General features: G+C 53.7%; 1 protein-coding gene and 1 pseudogene across 3 annotated transcripts in view; one reads left to right on the plus strand and one right to left on the minus strand.

Annotated features, from left to right (window-relative positions):
• Positions 1-379: 379 nt before the first annotated feature.
• On the minus strand, positions 380-1,572 carry LOC136136489 (transcription factor E2F4 pseudogene; annotated as a pseudogene).
• A 7,540-nt stretch (positions 1,573-9,112) lies between these two features.
• The window catches only part of LRRC20 (leucine rich repeat containing 20), a 58,093-nt gene continuing 48,642 nt past the window's right edge, over positions 9,113-18,563 (plus strand). For all 3 annotated transcript variants that reach the window (XM_065894589.1, XM_065894591.1, XM_065894590.1), the window contains exon 1: positions 9,113-9,194. In XM_065894589.1, the coding sequence (XP_065750661.1) occupies positions 9,113-9,194 (82 nt within the window). The remainder of the gene's footprint in view (positions 9,195-18,563) is intronic.

The raw sequence follows: 18,563 nt of genomic DNA on the forward strand, positions 1-18,563 counted from the left end.
ACAGGGCGATGGGGCTGGACGAGATGCCCTAGGAGGGTGATGGAGGGTCCTTGGATCTGTGCCACTGGGTGGCAGCTGAAACTGAACTCTGGGAGGGCGGGGGGAGGCTACCAGATAGGAGAAGTCCCCAAAAAAGGAGTGGCAAACACTTTGGTTCCACAGTGGAGCGGGCTAAGCCCCTTTCCCCTGCTCTCCCAGCACAGAACAGGTGTTGGTGCAGGAGTGGGACTTGTGGCCAGAACTGTGCAGTGAGGGAAGGCTGGCGAAGCCAGGAATCTGCGGCTCTCAAGCTGTGTAGGGGTGGGGTGGGGTGAGGTCCCTAGGCAGCCCCCAGGTTAGACAGTCTGTGTCCCAGCCACAAAGGGCATGCCCCTGTCAGTCAGAGGTTGGGGACAGGCACATCAAAGAGGTCACAGATACCTTCACTCTCATCCAGGTTGTAGATGTAATCGTGGTCTCCATGGGATGGAGAAAGGTGGAGGAGGGGTGCAAACACTTCTGAGGACATCAGCTCCTCCAGGAGCTCTGAGCTCATGCACTCTCGAGTGGGATCAAAGATTTCTGACAGCTCTTTGGGGGGCTCCAGAACACCTGTGGGGTCTGCCTTGATGGGCTCAAAGGAGGCGGAAGGGTTGGGTCCGGATGAACTGCTATTGCTGCTACTGCTGTCCAACAGGGCAGAGGACTGCAGCAGCCGGGTGTACAGTGCCGTCAGGCCCAGCGGGAGGGAGCTGAGCTCACCACTGTCCTTGCTATCGGTTCCAGGGCCACCACTCACTGTGATCTCAGCTGCTGGACTGGCCACCCCCTGGGCTTCAGTGCTGCCGGGAACAGGGTTCGGGGTGGTCACCTGGGGACTGCTTGGGCATGAGGCATCCTGGGGCTGGGCCAGAGCAGGCTTGGGCAGAGGCGGAGGGGGAGAGACAGCAGGTGGGATCTGGAGCAGATCTTTGGGTGGTGGCTTAGGCACCGCCACAAGTGGTGAGCTCCATGCCTCCTAGTTCAACAGCAGCACCTCGATGGGGCCACTTACATTCTTCAGGTGAATATGGTACTTCTTCTGCCCACTGAGGCCCTCTGGGATGGGCACCTCCAGGCTGGTGCCCGACGGGGCCTGGATGGCATCTCCAGCAAAGCATCTGCAGATGTCCTCATGAGTCATAGGCCAAGCAGCTGTTCTGCACGTCCTCTGTGATGTTCCGGATGCTGCACCCACACCTTGTGCTGGTCTAGTTCTTGCTCTCGCTGCTGCAGCTCCTCCATCTCTGCCTTGAGCTCAATCAACTTGTCCGCAGTCTCTCGGGTATTGCAGCCAGGCCCCACGCACTTCTACTGGATGCTATGCTTGGATTTTTTCTCCATCAGCCTGATACCTTCCAGCACATTGGTAATGTCATAAATCCGCCACTTCCGGCGAACAGCTAGGGTGTCAGCTGCCAGCTCGAGGTCAAGCACGCCGTCCTTCGCCTCCTGCAGAAGTGACACGAACTTGGCAGTGAGAAGTTCCAAACTCTTCTCGTACCGGCTTGGGGTGCCCAGGGGTGGTGGTGCCTGTGGCCCAGCCTCCACCATAGCGCCCTCCCGCCACCTCCCCTCAGCCAGGCCAGGCCAGGCCGGCGCAGCCCAGGCGTTCAGTTTTGAAAGACTTTCTTGGAGGTGTTTCTCATCCCCTTCCCTTTATTCCGACTCACCTATTGTAGCAGTTTCCCAGGGCTGTTGTAAGAAATTGCCACAAACTAGGTAGCTGAAAACAAGAGAAACTTATTCTCACAACTCTGGAGTCTGGAAGTCTGAAATCAAGGTGTCAGCGGAATTGGTTCCTTTTCGGAGGCTCTGAGGGAGAATCCATTCCTTGCCTCTTCGTAATTTCTGATCCTTGCCCACAATCCTTGGGATTCCTTGGCTCGTAGACACATCATTCTACCCCGCCTCCATTTTCACATGGCCTTCTCCCTTTGTGTCGATGTGTCTCTTCTCTTCTTATAAGAACACCAATCACAGCCTATGCCAGTATGACCTCATCTTCACTAATTATATCTGCAATGACCATATTTCCAAATAAGGCCACATTCTGAGGTACTGGGGGTTAAGACTTCAACATATCTTTTTTGGTGGGGAGACACAATTTAACCCATAATATCCATCAAGACCCAAGTGAATGTGTGTTCCTTATCTAACTACCCCAATCCCCAGGGGCAGAATTAAATGTTCTTTCTTCAGGACTCCCACATATTTAACACATGCTTCTGTTTATTAGAGCATTTGACTCATTGACCACCATCGCTGGTTGAGTTAGGGGCCTCATCTCTTTGGTCCTCCCCACAGTGCCTAGTAAAGAGTCTGTGGGGAATCCTCTGTAAATGTAGGCCTGTGAAGCAGTTACCCTTCCCTGAGCCATCATACCGGGCACTGCACTAAACTTTTCAGGTATTAATCCTCACAATGACCCTGTGAACTAGGTTTTTATACTTTTTTTTTTTTTTTTTTTGCGTTACGCGGGCCTCTCAATGTTGTGGCCTCTCCCGTTGCGGAGCACAGGCTCCGGACGCGCAGGCTCAGCGGCCATGGCTCACGGGCCCAGCCGCTCCGCGGCACGTGGGATCTTCCCGGACCGGGGCACGAACCCGTGTCTCCTGCATCGGCAGGTGGACTCTCAACCACTGCGCCACCAGGGACGCCCGGTTTTTATACATTTTAATTCTCATTTGATAGAGAAGAACACTGGGATTTAGAGAGGTTAAGTAACTTAGCGTAGCCAGAATTATTGCCTCTAAAAACCTGAATGGGCGCCTTGAAGGCACCACGGGAAAAGCTTCCTAGTCCCATCTTCACCTTTCTCAATGTACCCCTGATCTAGCTAATTCAACTCTTCTCCCTCGAGAAAAACAAATCTGGAGACTCAGTCCTATTAATCCTGGGTTCTGTTGCACGTCCCGGTCTACACTCTCGCTGTCCAAAGCGTTTTTCCTCCAGAAGCCGAACACAAAGCGGATCCACCCCGCGGACGAGAGCTCACAGGCCGCTTTTCCGGGGGCGCCGCGTGAGGACTCGCGCTCTAATTGGTTGCGCGCAGCTGCCTACTCCCGCCCCGGGGCGGCTCCTGGCGCGGCGATTGGCCGGGCGACCGTGCGCTCAGAGACCGCAGCCCCTCTGCCCCCTCCCGGCCAGTTCCAGCTCGCCGCTGCTGCATGGGGCGCCGCCGGCGGCCGAGGGAGCGTGACTGCGCTGCGCAGGGCGCTAGGAGGCATTGTCGCCGTAAGTGGAGCAGAGAGCGGCCCGGAACGGGGCCCCACCTTCGTGCCCCGCAAAGTAAACGTAGTCTGAGGCTAAGCGCTGGAGGGGCTGGGGGAGCGAGGGAGAGAAATGTCCCCGTTTCTGTAGTGTACCCTCCCCTCCCCTCCCCCAAGTCACCCCGTGGAAGGAGCAGCGGTGCACCAGCTGCGGCTTCTGTAGTGCCAAGGGGCCCGGCGCCGCGCCGGCTCTGGCTTGCAGACTGCGGCTGGACCCCGGCTGGCTCGGGGGAGCGGGCGCCGAGGTACCAGGGAATAGGGAGCCTGGGGAAGCCGTCCCGAGGGGGCCTCCGTTCCCCGCGGGAGGCGCCACTGCTGGGAGAGCCTGTTGTAAATTTCGTCCCTGAAGCCACACTTTTCGGGGTTTGCTTCCCCTCTGGGGAGCTGCAGACGCCTGTCCCAGAGTGTTCCTCTCGGCCTCCGGGTAGCGCGGGAGTCCCCGGCCCTCAGCGTTCACCGGCGTTCTCCTCTCATTGCCTGCTTTATTCTCCCCAGTCCCCGCCTGCCTGGCGAGCGGAGGGCCGGCGACGAGGAGCCATTGGCTGCGGGCGCCGGGGGGTGGGGAAGACGGTGAGGCGGTCCCCTAGCGCGAGGCGTGGGGACCCTGGCCTGGCCATCGCGCTCAGTCCTGGGAGGCGCAGCCCGAGGATGCTTAGATGCCCATACAGAAGCATGCACGCGGCTCTGGGAACCTCATGGCTCAAAAACAAGGCGCCAGTCCGTCCCGCTCTCGCCCCAGCGGGCTTCGTTCCCTTGGGTGGAAAAGTGGGTCAACTCTGTCTGGGCTCGAGTGGGCCTTCGGGGCTACTTGGGTCCGATCCGGCCGACTGCTTCGCACTTCCCCAGTGGCTCCTTAGCTTGGGCGGTCCAGAGGACCCGCTGCAGCCAGTGGGGGTGGGAGTGGGGGGAGCTCGCACACATGGAGCAAGAGGCTCGAGTTGCCCTTCAGAGCGGCTGCCAGGCTCTAAAGTTCCCAAGTGCCCACACCAGTAACTAAATATAGGAGCAGCTGGTGCGGACGGGGTGTCACAGCAGCTCCTTTGCACAGATCTCGGGGCTTCAGATAAGGTAGAGTTCTCACTGATGAGAGCTGGAGCCCTGGCAGAGGGTTAGGGTCAGTGTTTAAGCAAAAATCATCCCCCCAAACCTGTATCCAGGTGAAACCAGGTTATAGATACAGGAGGACTCTATTGCCAGCTCTCACAAAGCAGGACAACTTCTTTTCTGACATTCCATTTATTATATCCTAACTTACCATCTGTAGCGGTTTAATCACATATCAGTAATGTCTTGGTGTGCGACAGCTTGCGAAGATTTCTCAAAAGTTATATGTCATTTACTTCTCAAAACAACCCAGTGAGGAGGGTGGTGTTTCCATCTGACAATGGGACTGCTCACAACAGTGATAATTTTCCAAAACTCTGGCTGGATTAGGCTGCTTTCCTCAAAAAACCTTTCATAGTTCCCTGAAGAGAAGCAGAGGACAGACTTATAGGGTGGCTTCCACCCCCTCCCCGAGTAATCTGGGGACAGACTGGCTTCCTGTCTCCCTCTTTCTCTCATCATTTGGGTACTTCTGCTCAGCCCCTGCCTCTGTTCCCTCTTCTCAGGCATGCCATGTGCCTTCATGGCAGAAGGCACACATGGTCCTTGGGCCTGGCCTTGTGGCCTCCAGCATCTGGCTCATTCTGACTTTTTTTTTTTTTTTTTTTTGCGGTACGCGGGCCTCTCACTGTTGTGGCCTCTCCCGTTGCGGAGCACAGGCTCCAGACGCGTGGGCTCAGTGGCCATGGCTCACGGGCCTAGCCGCTCCGCGGCATGTGGGATCTTCCCGGACCGGGGCATGAACCTGTGTCCCCTGCATTGGCAGGTGGACTCTCAACCACTGCGCCACCAGGGAAGCCCTCATTCTGCCTTTTGTCACTGAGTCTCTCTTACCTGATGGGAAGCTTATTCTGGCCCGAGCCCTGTCTCTGTACCTTTACTCTTCCAGTGAGGGCCTTATAGAAGGGCCCAGCACACGTTTGTTGGATTTAAACATTTCCTAGGGCTATGATGCACACTCTGAAGAAAGAGGAGTTGGGGAGGGATGTGGAGAGGGATGTGTTGCTGAGGAAGCAGCAGTGTGAGTATGAGTTTGGACCCTGTGTTGAAGGGTCTCCAGGATTTGGAGCACTTTGGAGCAGTTTTCTAAGGCTGACCTCTGATGACTGGGACCCCAAACCCAGAACAGACCCATATGGGCTGGTGGTTCCTGTTTCCCCCCTTTGGGACACTCTCTGATTTTCTGCTACTACTACCCCTGCCTGTGGGGTTGACCAGATGCCTCAAGGAGCCTGCCTGTAGGGTTGGGTTGTTTTGGGGCCCTGTGGTTGTGGTCTGGTTCCAGGAGGGCTGCCTTGCGTGCTGATTGCTCCCACTGGCTGGCAAGGTCTTTCTTTCATGGAATTGCATGAGACTGGGCAGCCAGAATGGTGCTGACATGCTGATTTTGATTGACTCAAATTGTTTGCATAGATAGGGGCCCCTCATGTCCTAGGGTGGCCCTGCCTAGGAGGCTTCTCACTCAGTGAGGAGTGGGTCCATAGTTCTCTCCATCACTCATATGTGACTCAGACAATTCTCTATTTTTTTTAAAAACAGTTTAAAACCAAAGAAAGGAAGAGCAGCTTGCCTTATTTCTCCCCCGCCGCCTGTCTCTGAGGGCTCCTGTTACATGCTCAATAAATTCTTGCTACTTTTTGGTCAGAGAGGTCCAGTGTTGGGTTGGGGCTCGAAGGAGCAGTCAGGAAAGTTGGACAACCTTGTAGGACCTCTTTTGGGGACCCACTCCAGACTCTCGTCAAGTTTGTTCTCCCCTCAGTTCTGGGGCCCTCCTACCCCGTCTTGGGCCTTATACCACATATGGCCCTGCCACCCTCCCATTTTAGCCCTGCCCATGCCAAAAAGTGACAGGCCTTGGTCACCTGACCTGGGAGAGGGACTGTCAGCTGGAATTTATAAGAAATTCTCCCTTGGGGAATGGGTAGTTTTAGGTGAAGGGAGGGTGGTTTCCTAGCCAGTTAGTGGGGTTGGTGATTTTAGGTAGCTGGAACCTCTTGGGGGCCTAGGGCACAGCTGTGCTGTATCCAGAGCATCCTCTGGAATGTCAGGGTCCTGTCCTTCAAGTGACTTACTCTGACACCTAGACTTTACAGGCTGTTCCTGCTTCAATGTCCAATCTCTTACCCACACTATAGGGTGTCTGAGCTTACCACCAGGGGTAAGGTTTTTAATTTGACTAGTTTTCTTCAATAGGCTCTTTAGCTTAAGGCACCACTGCTCCCACCTGGTGGCAGCTAGTAGAATTGCCGGCATAGTGCCTGATTGAAAGTAGCCTATGCAGTCTCACCAGGGTTAGCACAGACCCTGGGTAGCTTGGAGATTTACCTTCCCTTTCGTCTCTGCGTGAGGCCAGGATTGCCTCAGTGATGTTCCTTAGAAAGGTCTTCCTCATCAGAAGCTCATAAGTCAGAGCTATTTCCTATATTTCCTTCCTCCCTCTTCAGTCTTATGCCCTGTTCCTAGTAGATGCTCAATACATGTTTGTGGTTACTGATGATGAATACTGGAGATAGGAAAAGGAGGGAGCATGGTATGTACGAAGAATCCTGGGCTGGGAGTTAGGAGACCTAGGTTTTTCGTTTCTGTTTGGCTGATTTACCTTCCTTCTCGGGTCCTCAGTGTTCTTATTCATAAAGGCATTAGACTGGGTCACCAAGATTCCAGCAACATTGCTGTGACTCAGGCTTAGGGGGTTGGTCTTCAAGGTAGCATGATAAAGGTGCTGGGTCCAGTTTTCCATAGTCCTCACTCTTCCCTGCTGTTCTACCCTGGACCACCTTCTGCAGGTTATCCACCTGGCATTGTTAGGACTTATGACCCGTCTCATTTAGATGGTATCTTTGTTGTAAGAGTCAGTTGACTTGTATTTAGATTTGAAACCCAAATGATGGCTGTTGATCATCATCACCATTGGGGGAAACTAACTGAACATCTATTTCAGTATGTGGTATAAAGTGCAGGGGAAAAGCATAGTATATATCTGCTCCCTGCCTTAAGCTGTCTGCAGGACAGCTGGTGGGGATAAGTATGTATATTTTTAAAAGCTCATAAATAACCTAAGTGGCTTGAGCTAAGGCATTGCGTGCTACTGAAACTTAAGGAGGAGAGAACACTGAGGGCTGGGGCAATCTGGGAAGACTTCCTGGAGGTGGAGAGAAGGAAGTTCTACTCATTCCTTAAAGATGAGTTCCACTGACTTGTTTGTTTGAGTCATATGGGTATGTAACTGGGATTAAATGCTGGCATCACATCTGCACGTGTACTGTTTGATCATTTCAGCTAGCATTTATTAAGTAACTTATGTGTCCTGAGCCCTGGTCTAGAAAGATATGTAATTTTTGTTCAACCCTCATATGAACCCACTGCAGCAGGTATTACTAGATCTCCTACTCAGATGAAGAAACTGGGGCTCAGAGTAGTTAGGAATCTTTCCCAAGGCTTCTCAACTAATAAATGTCAGAGTTGGGCATTAGGCCTGTCTTCTTCCTTGGCGAGATGCAGGCACATACTGAACTCATCACTAACTCTCCCTGAGAAGCTGAGTGGGCTTGACTGGGCCTCCCTGTCCAGTTGAGCACATGTGGACTTTTTCTTGGTATCTGTTTGTACCCTCACCCCCTTCTCTCTGCCCTTCACATTCTTCTGCCTTTGACCCTCAGATGTGTTCATTAGAGCTCCTTGAGCTGTCTGTGGATCTGGGATTGGGATCCAGGAGCAAAAAAGGGCACTGATGTTGGCCTCAAATTCGTTATCTGCATGGGGTGCTGCCGCTGGTGATGTGGGTGACTTTTGTAAGGAAGGGAGCACTGGATGTAGAGTTGGGCCAGGTTAGTGCCATTTACTTACTTTGACCTTGGCCAGGTCATTGAGTCCCTCTCTCTGCCTCAGTTTCCTTCTCTAATAAAAAGGAGTTGGAGACATTTCCCGAGTCCCTTATGTCTTCTACACCTGATCGTTTTGATTGTGTCCTCACCCTTCTTTAAGCCTTTTCTCCCCAGTGATCCTGCCCCCCTTCCTTTTTCCTTGGGGTCTTGCCAGTGAACTCAGCAGCAGGCTAACAATCAGATCTGTGGCTAATACTGTAACTTTCCCTCCATATTGCTGCATGGAAAGGGAATTCTTAGAAACCACCCACCAGCCAGACAGTGAGCTCTGGCCAGGCAGGGCTGTGTTTCATTTGCCTTTGTGTCCCCGCTTCCCGCCTGCGGGAGGAACCTGGCAGAGGTGGCTGAGGAGGCCTGGGAGCTGGAGCGGTTGTCCTGTGGACTGGGCTCCGAGCCTGTGGGATGGAGGGACAGGTGTCTCTCCTTGCACTTGGCTGTACCCCACCTTCTCCCCACTGCTCTGCCTGTTAAGTGAGTCACAGGCCAGCACGCACCTAAATCCTCACATCATCCTGGCCACTGGTTCAAGCCCTGGCAAGGTCATATGTGTCAGTCCTCCCAGGAAACTGGTAGGGCCTGGCTGACGGGCAGATCAGTCACTCTGAAGGCTGAGCCGGATGTGGCCTGGGCTCTGGGCCCCTCAGGAGGAGGTGAGTGGCCTGGACCCCTCCCTGCGTGCTTCCTGCAGCCTGATTCCCCGGGGAGGGTGGGTCAGGGGTGGGTCCCTGGCTGGTGGTGGGCAGGCGCTTCATGGCCCTGTGTCTTCCCCAAGTGCAGGTCCCTTTATGAGCAGCAGACCAGCCTGGTGGCTGGCAGCAGGACACCTGAGTCTGCATGCTGAGGAAGATGGGTGAGGCCGTGGCCAGAGTTGCGAGGAAGGTCAACGAGACAGTGGAGAGCGGCTCCGACACCCTGGGTGAGTGAGGGCACGGCTTTTCCAGCTGTAGGGCACCCTGTACGTGGTTTATTGAATCAGTTTGGAAATGAGATAGAAAGGGAAGGTGAAAGACACAGTATCAGCATGCACCCCTCGCCATGAGGAGCTGTGTTCCATGGACTTTTGTTTTTTTTTTAATTTATTTTTGGCAGTATTGGGTCTTCGTTGCTGCACACAGGCTTTCTCTAGTTGCAGCGAGCGGGGGCTACACTTCGTTGTGGTGCGCAGGCTTCTTATTGCGGTGGCTTCTCTTGTTGCAGAGCATGGGCTCTAGGAGCGCGGGCTTCAGTATTTGCAGCATGCGGGCTCAGTAGTTGTGGCGCGCAGGCTCAAGAGCTCAGGCTCAGTAGTTGTGGTGCATGGATTTAGTTGCTCTGCAGCACGTGGGATCTTCCCGGACCAGGGATCGAACCCGTGTCCCCTGCATTGGCAGGCGGATTGTTAACCAGTACGCCACCATGGAAGTCCCTCCATGGACTTTTTATTGCAGTTGTGTTTAGTTTGTGTATACAGGGTCCCAGCGTAAGATGTATTTCTTACTATGGGTCATAGTTCACAGAGGTTTGAAAAGCACTGAGTAGGGCTTCCATCTGCCGGGAGCGTGTCTGCCTGCCCTCAGACTGCTGATGACTCAAAGTGTGTATGTGCCCTTGGACCAGGTGGCAGTAGGTGGCACTGCTGGGTAGCCCCATGTACCAGGCCCTGTGCAGGTGCCTCCCAAGTGTTGCCTTATTGAATCTTCACAACTTCCCTGTGATGGATGATACCCACCAGGCATGACTAGCCTCAGATTTCAGATGAGGAGATGGAGGGTCGAAGGCAGAGTGGGCTTTTGTCAGGTCACACAGTCAGGCGGCCCCTTTTCATTCCACTGTTTTAATTGAATTGTGTCATATATTGTTGAATTGGTTATTGCGTTTTAGCCCATGCAGCTACCCTAAGGCTGTAAGCACTTAAGCAAACGATCCCATTTAATTGAATTCAGCAGGTATTTGTTGACTATCCACCACGTGCAAGAGTTAGCGGGGGATCGTGTGTGTGTGTATGTGTGTGTCCCGCTGGAATGTAAGTGCCATCTTAGAGCCACAGGTGTGTTGCAGGAACACAGAGGAGGTGAACGCAGGCCTGCCTGCGGGATGATTGACGGGGTGGGATTTGGGTTGGGTCTTTGGCACACAGAGGGATTTCACCGGCAGGTTAGGGATGTGTGTGCCTGTGTGTGTCTGTGTCTGTCTGTCTGTTTCATGAAGGAGCCTTTGCATGGAGGTTACTGCCTGGTAATGGCCCAGAGACTGGAACGGTGGAGCGTTTCTGTGAGCAACCATTGGTCAGGTGTGTCTGAGGGTCCTGGGGCAGGGGGTGGCGGCCCAGAAAGTGGAGGGACACTCAGCCTTCAAGATGTACTTGGTCACCACCTCTTCCAGGAAGCCCTTGGCCCTGCCCCATCCACCCCTTGCTCCCTTCCTCCTCTGTGGGACTCATTCAGTGTCCCTGGAAGGGAGGGATCCTGTGGTCTTTTGTCCCCCATCTACCAAGAGCCAGAGCAGTGTCTGGCACTTTGTAAAGCACGTAGCGGTGTTTACTGAACTGGGCGATAGTGAGAGAAGCATCTCCTCTGTCAGCAAACAGACTTGAAGATCGCTGTTGGTTTTGGAGGGAAGTCTGGCAGGGGGTGGTGCCGGGGGGAGCCTTCGGCTGGTGCACTGAGGGCTGTGGGCCCTCAGGAAAGGAATTCTGGAATCCTGTGCTGGTCACTCATAGGGTTGCACTTACTCTCCACCACTGATACGGCCTGGATTTGAATCCCCACAATGCCACCTACTAGCCTGCTTCCTTCGCAGATTGCTTTACCTCTTGAAGCCTTGATTTCTTCATCTATAAAATGGGATGGTAATTGTGCCTGCCTCATCAAGGGAGCAATTGTAGTGTCTTAAAGTGCTTGGCATGAGCAGCTCAATAAATGGCAGCTATTATTTTTAATTTTTCTCATCTCCAAGGGCTGGAGGTGGGGCCTAAGTCCCTCCCCTCCCCTACCACCAACGCACCTCCTCCAGGTGTCAGCCAGTCACCTGGCTGGGTGTCCCCACTTGCCTTGGGATGGGGAGTTCAGTGCAAATCGACGGATCTCAGTGGTGAATAACCTACCCCTACCTTAAAATGGTGCAGGGGAGAGGGACACATATGCGGCTCATTCTCATCCAGATGTGTGAAGGTGGCAGGGTGGAGGGGCAGCAGAGCTGGGAGAGTGGAATTCTGACCTCCTGGGGACGTGCTGTTTGAGGGAGGATTTCAGGAGGCAGCAGTGAGGAGGCGGGTGTCCCAGGCACCGGGAGGGCTGCGCCTGAGTGGGGGGCAAGGCCGCTGCAGAGTTGCCGCTGGGGATGGGGGAGATGAGGGATGCCACTGGCAGGCGGAGAGCCTGCAAGGCTGTGTTGAGTTTAGACTTCCATGTCTGAGGACCAGAGATTGCAAATTCAGTTGCCTCTGCAGGCCAGGTGGGGATTTCTGTGAACAGAGTGGATGCCCTGCCTGGAGTGAATTGTGCAGGGCGTCTAGGGTAGGGCACTCTGTAGCCAGCTTCTCTCTCTGCCCGGGTCATGCCCACTGAAAAACTCAAGCCAGGCCTCTGGCAGCCCTGCCTGGCCACTGCAGTGCCTGGGATTGGAACCCTAACTGGCTGGCACCAGCGCCTGGGCCCTCTCTGTTCTGGGGTGGGGGGCAGATGGTTGCTGATCGCCGGTCAACTTGGGAGAGGAGTTCAATGCTTGAGCCTCGATGGTCTTGGCTGAAGCTCGAGACTTTCACTTGTAGGTGGCTGGGTCTTTAAACTCAGGGCTGAATGAGGGGGCCTTTTTACTTCTTCAGTGCCCGAAGAAGAAGCAGAATGTCAGAGCAGGCCACTGTGGGCGCCTGCAATCCTGACCCTTTGGCAGGTGGAGCTTATCAGGCTCATGCAATCTGAGGGGTCAGCAGTCAGCACGTATTGAGGTGAGCACCTGCTGTGTGCACAGTGCTGGGGAGCTCCCAGGGATACGTGCAGTGGAGTTCTGGACCTGAGACTGGCCCGCCACTAGGACAGCAGTGACTGATGCACGGGCTCCGTGCTGAGCCGTGTGAGATGGACTACAGGTGGTGGTAATTCAGAGGTGGGAGATATTGCTGGGTGTTGAAGGAGTCTGGGAAGGCTTTCCGGAGGAGGTGGGAATTGATGTGGGTCTTGAAAGATAGGTGAAGTAACCCAATATGGTTCTCATGTAAAAGAGCAAACAATCTGAAGCAACTAAAAAGCCAGTACTAGAAAATTGCTTGAAGAACTTTTGTTACAGCTAATATATAATGCAGTTTACGTAGCTATTAACCATGGTGTGTAAAATTTCATTACGTGCTTCCATGAGGACTGGCAAATTCTCATGTGTAATGTGAATTGGAAAAGAACAAGGATCCCAAACTGTATACACAGTAAGATGCCAATTATGTTAAACATGTGTATATACATAGATAAAAATTGGAAAGAAATAAGATACAAATGGATGTTAGAAAATACCATTCTTCATTTTCTGAATGTTCTATGATGAACATATTACTCTCACAAGCAGAGAAGAATAGATTTTAGGGAAAGGACCACCTGCCACTCTAGAAAGTGAAAGTAAAACCCACTTCCCAACAGCAGACAAGAGGTACAGGAGTTAAGGGAGTAGCTTCTGCTCTAAGCCCCTGCCCCTGGGTGTGGAATGAGCTTCCCTGGCTTCTCCCCTTCTGCTGAGTTTCCCAGCTTGCCTCCCTGTGCACAGGCTGGGGGCGCAGGCCTGGTGGGATGTCTGTTCCAATGCTGCAGAGTGGGAGATCCCTGCAGAGGCTGGGCTGGGGAGAGCTCAGTTACAGGCTCTCACCTTACTCAGGTAGGTAACCCTGGGAAGCATCACTCGTGCTGCCCCGGCCACTCACGGGTGCACTCCAGAGCCAGGCTTGCTCCTCCTGTAACCTGAGCTTTGGTTCACAGCCCTTGTTGCCTCACTCCAGGCCTCTTGACCCCCAAGAAGTGGGCTTCTTTCCATCTGGCCCCTGGTCTGCCCCTAGGTTTGAGTTGAAGCCACTTTCTTCCAGCCCCTCACCCCTCCTCAGCATCATCTTCTAGACTTTTCGAATGAGCTTGCAAAGAGTTGGGAACTCTGCACTGTCCTCGGACTCGCCTCCCCTGAACCAGGCACTCCTCTCTATCCCCCTCTTGTCTCCCCAAGTTAGTTTTTCCTCTTTTTAAGGGCCTCATGCCCACCTGGACTTCCCTGGGTCCTTGCACCCCTGAGGGGCTTCTGACCTTACCCTTCCCTCCCTGGCATCAGATGGCAGCACATCCAGCCAGTGGACCATCAGGCCAGGCTACTCTGCACCCACTCCTTTTCAGGGGGAGGCTCCCAGGTTTGGGGGGATGACTTTAAAAAATTGATCATTACTTCAGAAGAGCAGGATTTGGAAAGGCTTGGGAGAGTGTGGGAAGGGAGGGCTTGGCTGGCTGAGATCCAGGCACTGGCAAAGATGGGAAGAAGGAAGAAACAAGGTGAGCTGGGAAGGAAAGGAGCTAGCATTTATCTGGGACCTGCTGTGTGTCAGGCTGCCATACTGGGCATTTAACATGCCTCAGGTGGGCCCGCGTGCCTAGAGCCCGTGCTCCACAACAAGAGAAGCCACCGCAGTGAGAAGCCCGCGCACCGCAACAAAGAGTAGCCCCTGCTCGCCACAACTAGAGAAAGCCTGTGCGCAGCAATGAAGACCCAATGCAGCCAAAAATAAAAATGATAATAAATAAAAATAAATATTAAAAAAATATATGCCTCAGGTGGTAAGGAGAAGGGGGAAGCCCCTGTGGGCTGCTTCTGCTTACGTGAAGATCGTGGACCCCACTCTAGAGCTTTCACAGTGGAATCTCAGAGGCTGGGCATGGTGACCTGCATGTTAACGGGAACCCTGTATGATTCTTCCCTGCCTCAAATTTTGGGAACCACTGGCTTACTACTTACAATCTGGAACTTCCTTCTCCTGGTGGGTTCTGGAGGGCTGGGTGGCAGGAGTGGGATGGGGTGAGGGGGGGTGGTGTTATCTGGGCAGGCCTCTGGATTTCTGTGTGTGTGTGTGTGTGTGTGTGTGTGTGTGTGTGTGTGTGTGAGTGACAGAGAGGGAGAGAGAGGGAATGAATATGAACATGGACTTGATCCATCCTCAGGGAACTGAGCGGCTAGGCTGGGCGCTGTGAGAAAACCAAGTGTGGAAACCAAGGCTAGTGAGAGAAGGGATATATTGTTCCCTACTCTCCCCCTTCCCCTCCTTTCCCCCTTCCCCTCCTGTCCTCCCTCCCTCCTCTCAGGCTCACTCATGCCTTGGCCACTTTTCTCCTGTCTCACCAGCAGATGGCACCCCGTCACAGCCGACCTGGTGACAGGCAGCAGAGTCAGGGACTTGGCCAGGGTGTGAGGGCCAGGTCCCGACAAGGGCTTCCACGTCCTGGCCGGCTCACATCCTGTGTCTGCATTCCTAGCTGACTCCCCAGTGATTTGATTTTGCAGCCCCTTTCTTGAGGAAGAGTGCTGAGTAAATGCAGTATCAGGAAGCACTCCATACATACTCACTGGACCAGAATAACATCTTCCCTTGGGTCAGATACTGCCACCGGCTCCTTTGTCAACAAACACACATTGGACACCTACTGTGTGTACCTTCTCTGGAGGACCCAAGTATCCCAGAAGTGCCCAGTCTGGAGGGGGAGACAGACACACACACATACTCACACACACGTCCTGAGGGAGGGGGGCAGCCAGGGTTTGTGGTGGAAGCAGTCTTTTTTGGCTCCAGGAGGGGCTTTTGGGTCTACAGTTCCTGGCCCAGAGCCCAGGAGGCTGGTGCTGGTAGTAGGGGAGGGGTGTGTGTTTTGCTGCCATGTCTCCTGGCCCGGGGAGTCCTGAGGATCAGCCAGGTACAGGTCAGCTCCGAAAGCATGGAGGAGGGAACAGGCTGTCTGTCACAGGGCAGCCCTCAGCCAGGCCGGGGCCGCCCGTCTCTTTACCGCGAGGGCTGGAAGCCTCAAATCTGCCAATCGGCCACCTTTCAGTTCCTTGAATTGCTAAACCCTTTCCAGCCTCAGGGCCTTTGCACATGGTGTTCCCTTTGTCTGGGATGCTGTTCCTTGTTCTTCATGGCTGGGCCCTTCGCATACGTTAAGGTTCAGCCTAAATGTTTCGTCTATAGAGAGACCTCCCTGACTTTCCTTTCTAAGTGGGCTTCACCCAGTCATTTTTCTTTAAAAAAAAAAAAAAAGAAGAAGCTATGAAAAGGTATACACAGGTAGCAAAGTCCATAAAGTCATATATACTTAGTTCAGCAGATATTTGTAAAACGAATACTCATGTAACTACCATCCAGGTCTAGACATGGAATATTGCCAGAATCTCCAAAAGCCGCTCCCACCCTCAGAGGTAGCCACCATCCCAACTGTTGTGATGAGCTTTTCCTTCCTTTCTTTAGTTTGATCTTGCTTTCCTTTCATTTTCCTGGCCCTTGGGTATTGGAGAGAGCAGACTGTGGGCGCTGGTGGTGGGGAATCAGGAGGTCTTGCTTGGCAGGATGTGCCGGTGCAGAGAAAGGGGTGGAGGTGAGACCCTGGCAGGCTAGTGTGCGAGGGTATCATTCAGAGGCAAATAACCAGTATACAAAGGGAAACCAGTAGAGCTTTCAGAGAGCCCAAGGGTCTCACTGGTACTGAGCTGGCACAGTGCAGTAGCCTGTGGTGCAGAAATGCAGGGCCTGCACCTGGCGTGCCCTTCTCATTCCAGAGCAGAGTGACTGGTGCCAGCCCAGCTCAGGGTGCCTGTGGAGTCCTGGCTGCTTCTGAACTGGCCCCAGAGAGGTGGACACATATGGCCGTGTCCAGGCAGGTAGCACTGAGCCCATTGTTCAGGCAGGTGAGGAGGGGCCCAGGTGGGGGTTTCTGGAAATCCTTTTCTTTCTCTCTCTCTCTCTCTCTCTTTTTTTTTTTGGCTGCACTGCACGACTTGTGGGATCTTAGTTCCCCGACCAGCGATCAAACCCACGCCCCCTGCATGGGAAGCGTGGAGTCTTAACCACTGCACCGCCAGGGAAGTCCCTGGAAATCCTTTTAACCATGCTGTGGTCTGGCATTGCTTCTTTGTGCTCAGGTCGTTATGGGCTCGTTGGGGTCCTGTATGGACCCCCAGCCTCAGGTATAGAAGGGGCCGTGGAGGGAAAGAGAACAGCTCAGTATTGGAAGGCAGCTCTTGGGATGGAGAGAGAGAAAATTTGTTCTGTGGCTCCAGCCTGGGCATTTGCACTCTGCGGAATACTTTTAAAACTATATATGTTTAACTTAAAAAACAGGGCTTCCCTGGTGGCGCAGTGGTTAAGAATCCGCCTGCCAATGTAGGGGGCATGGGTTTGAGCCCTGGTCCGGGAAGATCCCATAGGCCGTGGAGCAGCTAAGCCCGTGTGCCACAACTACTGAGCCTGCACTCTAGAGCCCGTGAGCCACAACTACTGAGCCTGCATGCCACAACTACTGAAGCCTGCGTGCCTAGAGCCCGTGCTCCGCAACAAGAGAAGCCACCACAATGAGAAGCCCGCCACCATAACGAAGAGTAGCTTCCGTTCGCCACAACTAGAGAAAGCCCACGCGCAGCAACAAAGACCCAGTGCAGCCAAAAATTAATAAATAAAAATAAATAAATAAATTTATATCTAAAAAACCCAGTATGTATCACCTGTGCCTAGTGCACAAAGCACAAGGCCCAAAGGGTAAACAGAGAGGCCGGGTTTCCTCCCACCCTGTCTTCTGGTCCACCGGTCCCTCCCCCCTGGCACAGTGTCTTGTGGAACTAGAGGAACAGTTGCAAGGTTACGCTGGCTAACTCTAGAGTTGCTAAAGGGTGAGGATGGTGAGCTGTGTCCTGAAGTTGTTTCTGTAGCAGTGATGGGACAGAACCCCAAAGCCCTTTGGTAGTGGCTCAGGTCTCTCTGTTGGTGGTGGGGGAGTCCCTGAGTCCCCTTCTAGAGCTTTGGAAGCTCCAATGGCCACAAGCCCCACCCATCTCCATCCCAGCCCCACTGTGGGCCTCAGTCTTCTGGAAGGAGGGAGGATAAGAGTGGGGGGTCTGTGGTGGGCATTCTCAAGCACAACACACCTGTCCCTTGGGTCCCTGTTTGCTGTGATGCTGTCCCAACACAGCGTTGGTGCTCAGAAGTCATGTGTCGGATGGATGGAGGAATTCCCTCATCCCACAGGTACAAATCGCGCAGTCTTCTCTCCTTAGCTTTCTCTCCTGTTCATTGTTCGGTCTGCAGAAATCACCCCAGCCATGAGAGCCGGTCCAGCCCTGAGGGGCCTCCAGGGAAGCCCAGTGGGAGGTGGAGGTCTCATCACAGCAGGGAGACTGGGCCCTAGATGGCGCGGTGACTTGTGGAAATGCCGCAAGCCCTGGAGACAGGCCACCAGGCGGCCAGCTGATTGCATGGCGTGTGGAATGCTTGCAGAACCTAAAGTGAACTAAGTGAGGATGAGTTCCCCTTCTACTGTCTTGAGTTGTGTACACGCCGGGTGTTGGTTTAGCATCCGTGTTAAGGGGGTTGAACAGAAGAGGCGGCATATCAGCTGAACCTTAAAGGACGGAGCAGGTTTAGCGGTATAGGTGCGGGACAGGAGTGAGGGGAAGGCGTTCTAGGTGAGGGTGTCTGAGCAAAGGTGGGGCAGCATGCAGGCAGGTGCTTGTGATGGGAATAGCAACACGGGAGAGCAAAGGGAGCTGAGTCAGGAGGGGAGGTAGGGGCTGGCCCAGATCTCAGAGGGCCTTGAGTGTCACCTTAAGTAGTTCCTACAGTAAAGTTCTAACTTAAACAGAGGTTAGGTTCTAAAGAGAGCCTGAAAAGTGAAGATCACCTAGAGTCAAATGACCCATGAAAGAAAACAACCGGGTGATTTAATCATCGCTCAGCCTTAGCAGGTAGCTGCTGTTATTGTCCCCGTTTCACAGAGGAGGAAACTGAGGCACAGAAAGACTAAGCAACTTCCCCAAGCCGGGGATTTGCACCCAGGCGCTCCGACTGCAGGGCCTACGTTCTTAGCCCTGTGTTAACCTGCAGCCTGGGACAGACCGTTTTGATGGTTGGGGACCAGGTGAGGTTGCAGGCTCACAGATAGCACACCCAGGCTGTAGGAAACCATGTACCTTCAAAAACACTAGAGTCACACTCAGCATCTGTGTTCAGCAAGTTAAATGGGGCCCCAAGCTGCCTCGGCTGTACCTGATCTGGGCAGCAGTGGGGGGCCCCTGGCAGGTTCTGAGCAGGGAG

This window comes from Phocoena phocoena, chromosome 16 (assembly GCF_963924675.1).
Source record: "Phocoena phocoena chromosome 16, mPhoPho1.1, whole genome shotgun sequence".
NCBI lineage: Eukaryota > Metazoa > Chordata > Mammalia > Artiodactyla > Phocoenidae > Phocoena > Phocoena phocoena.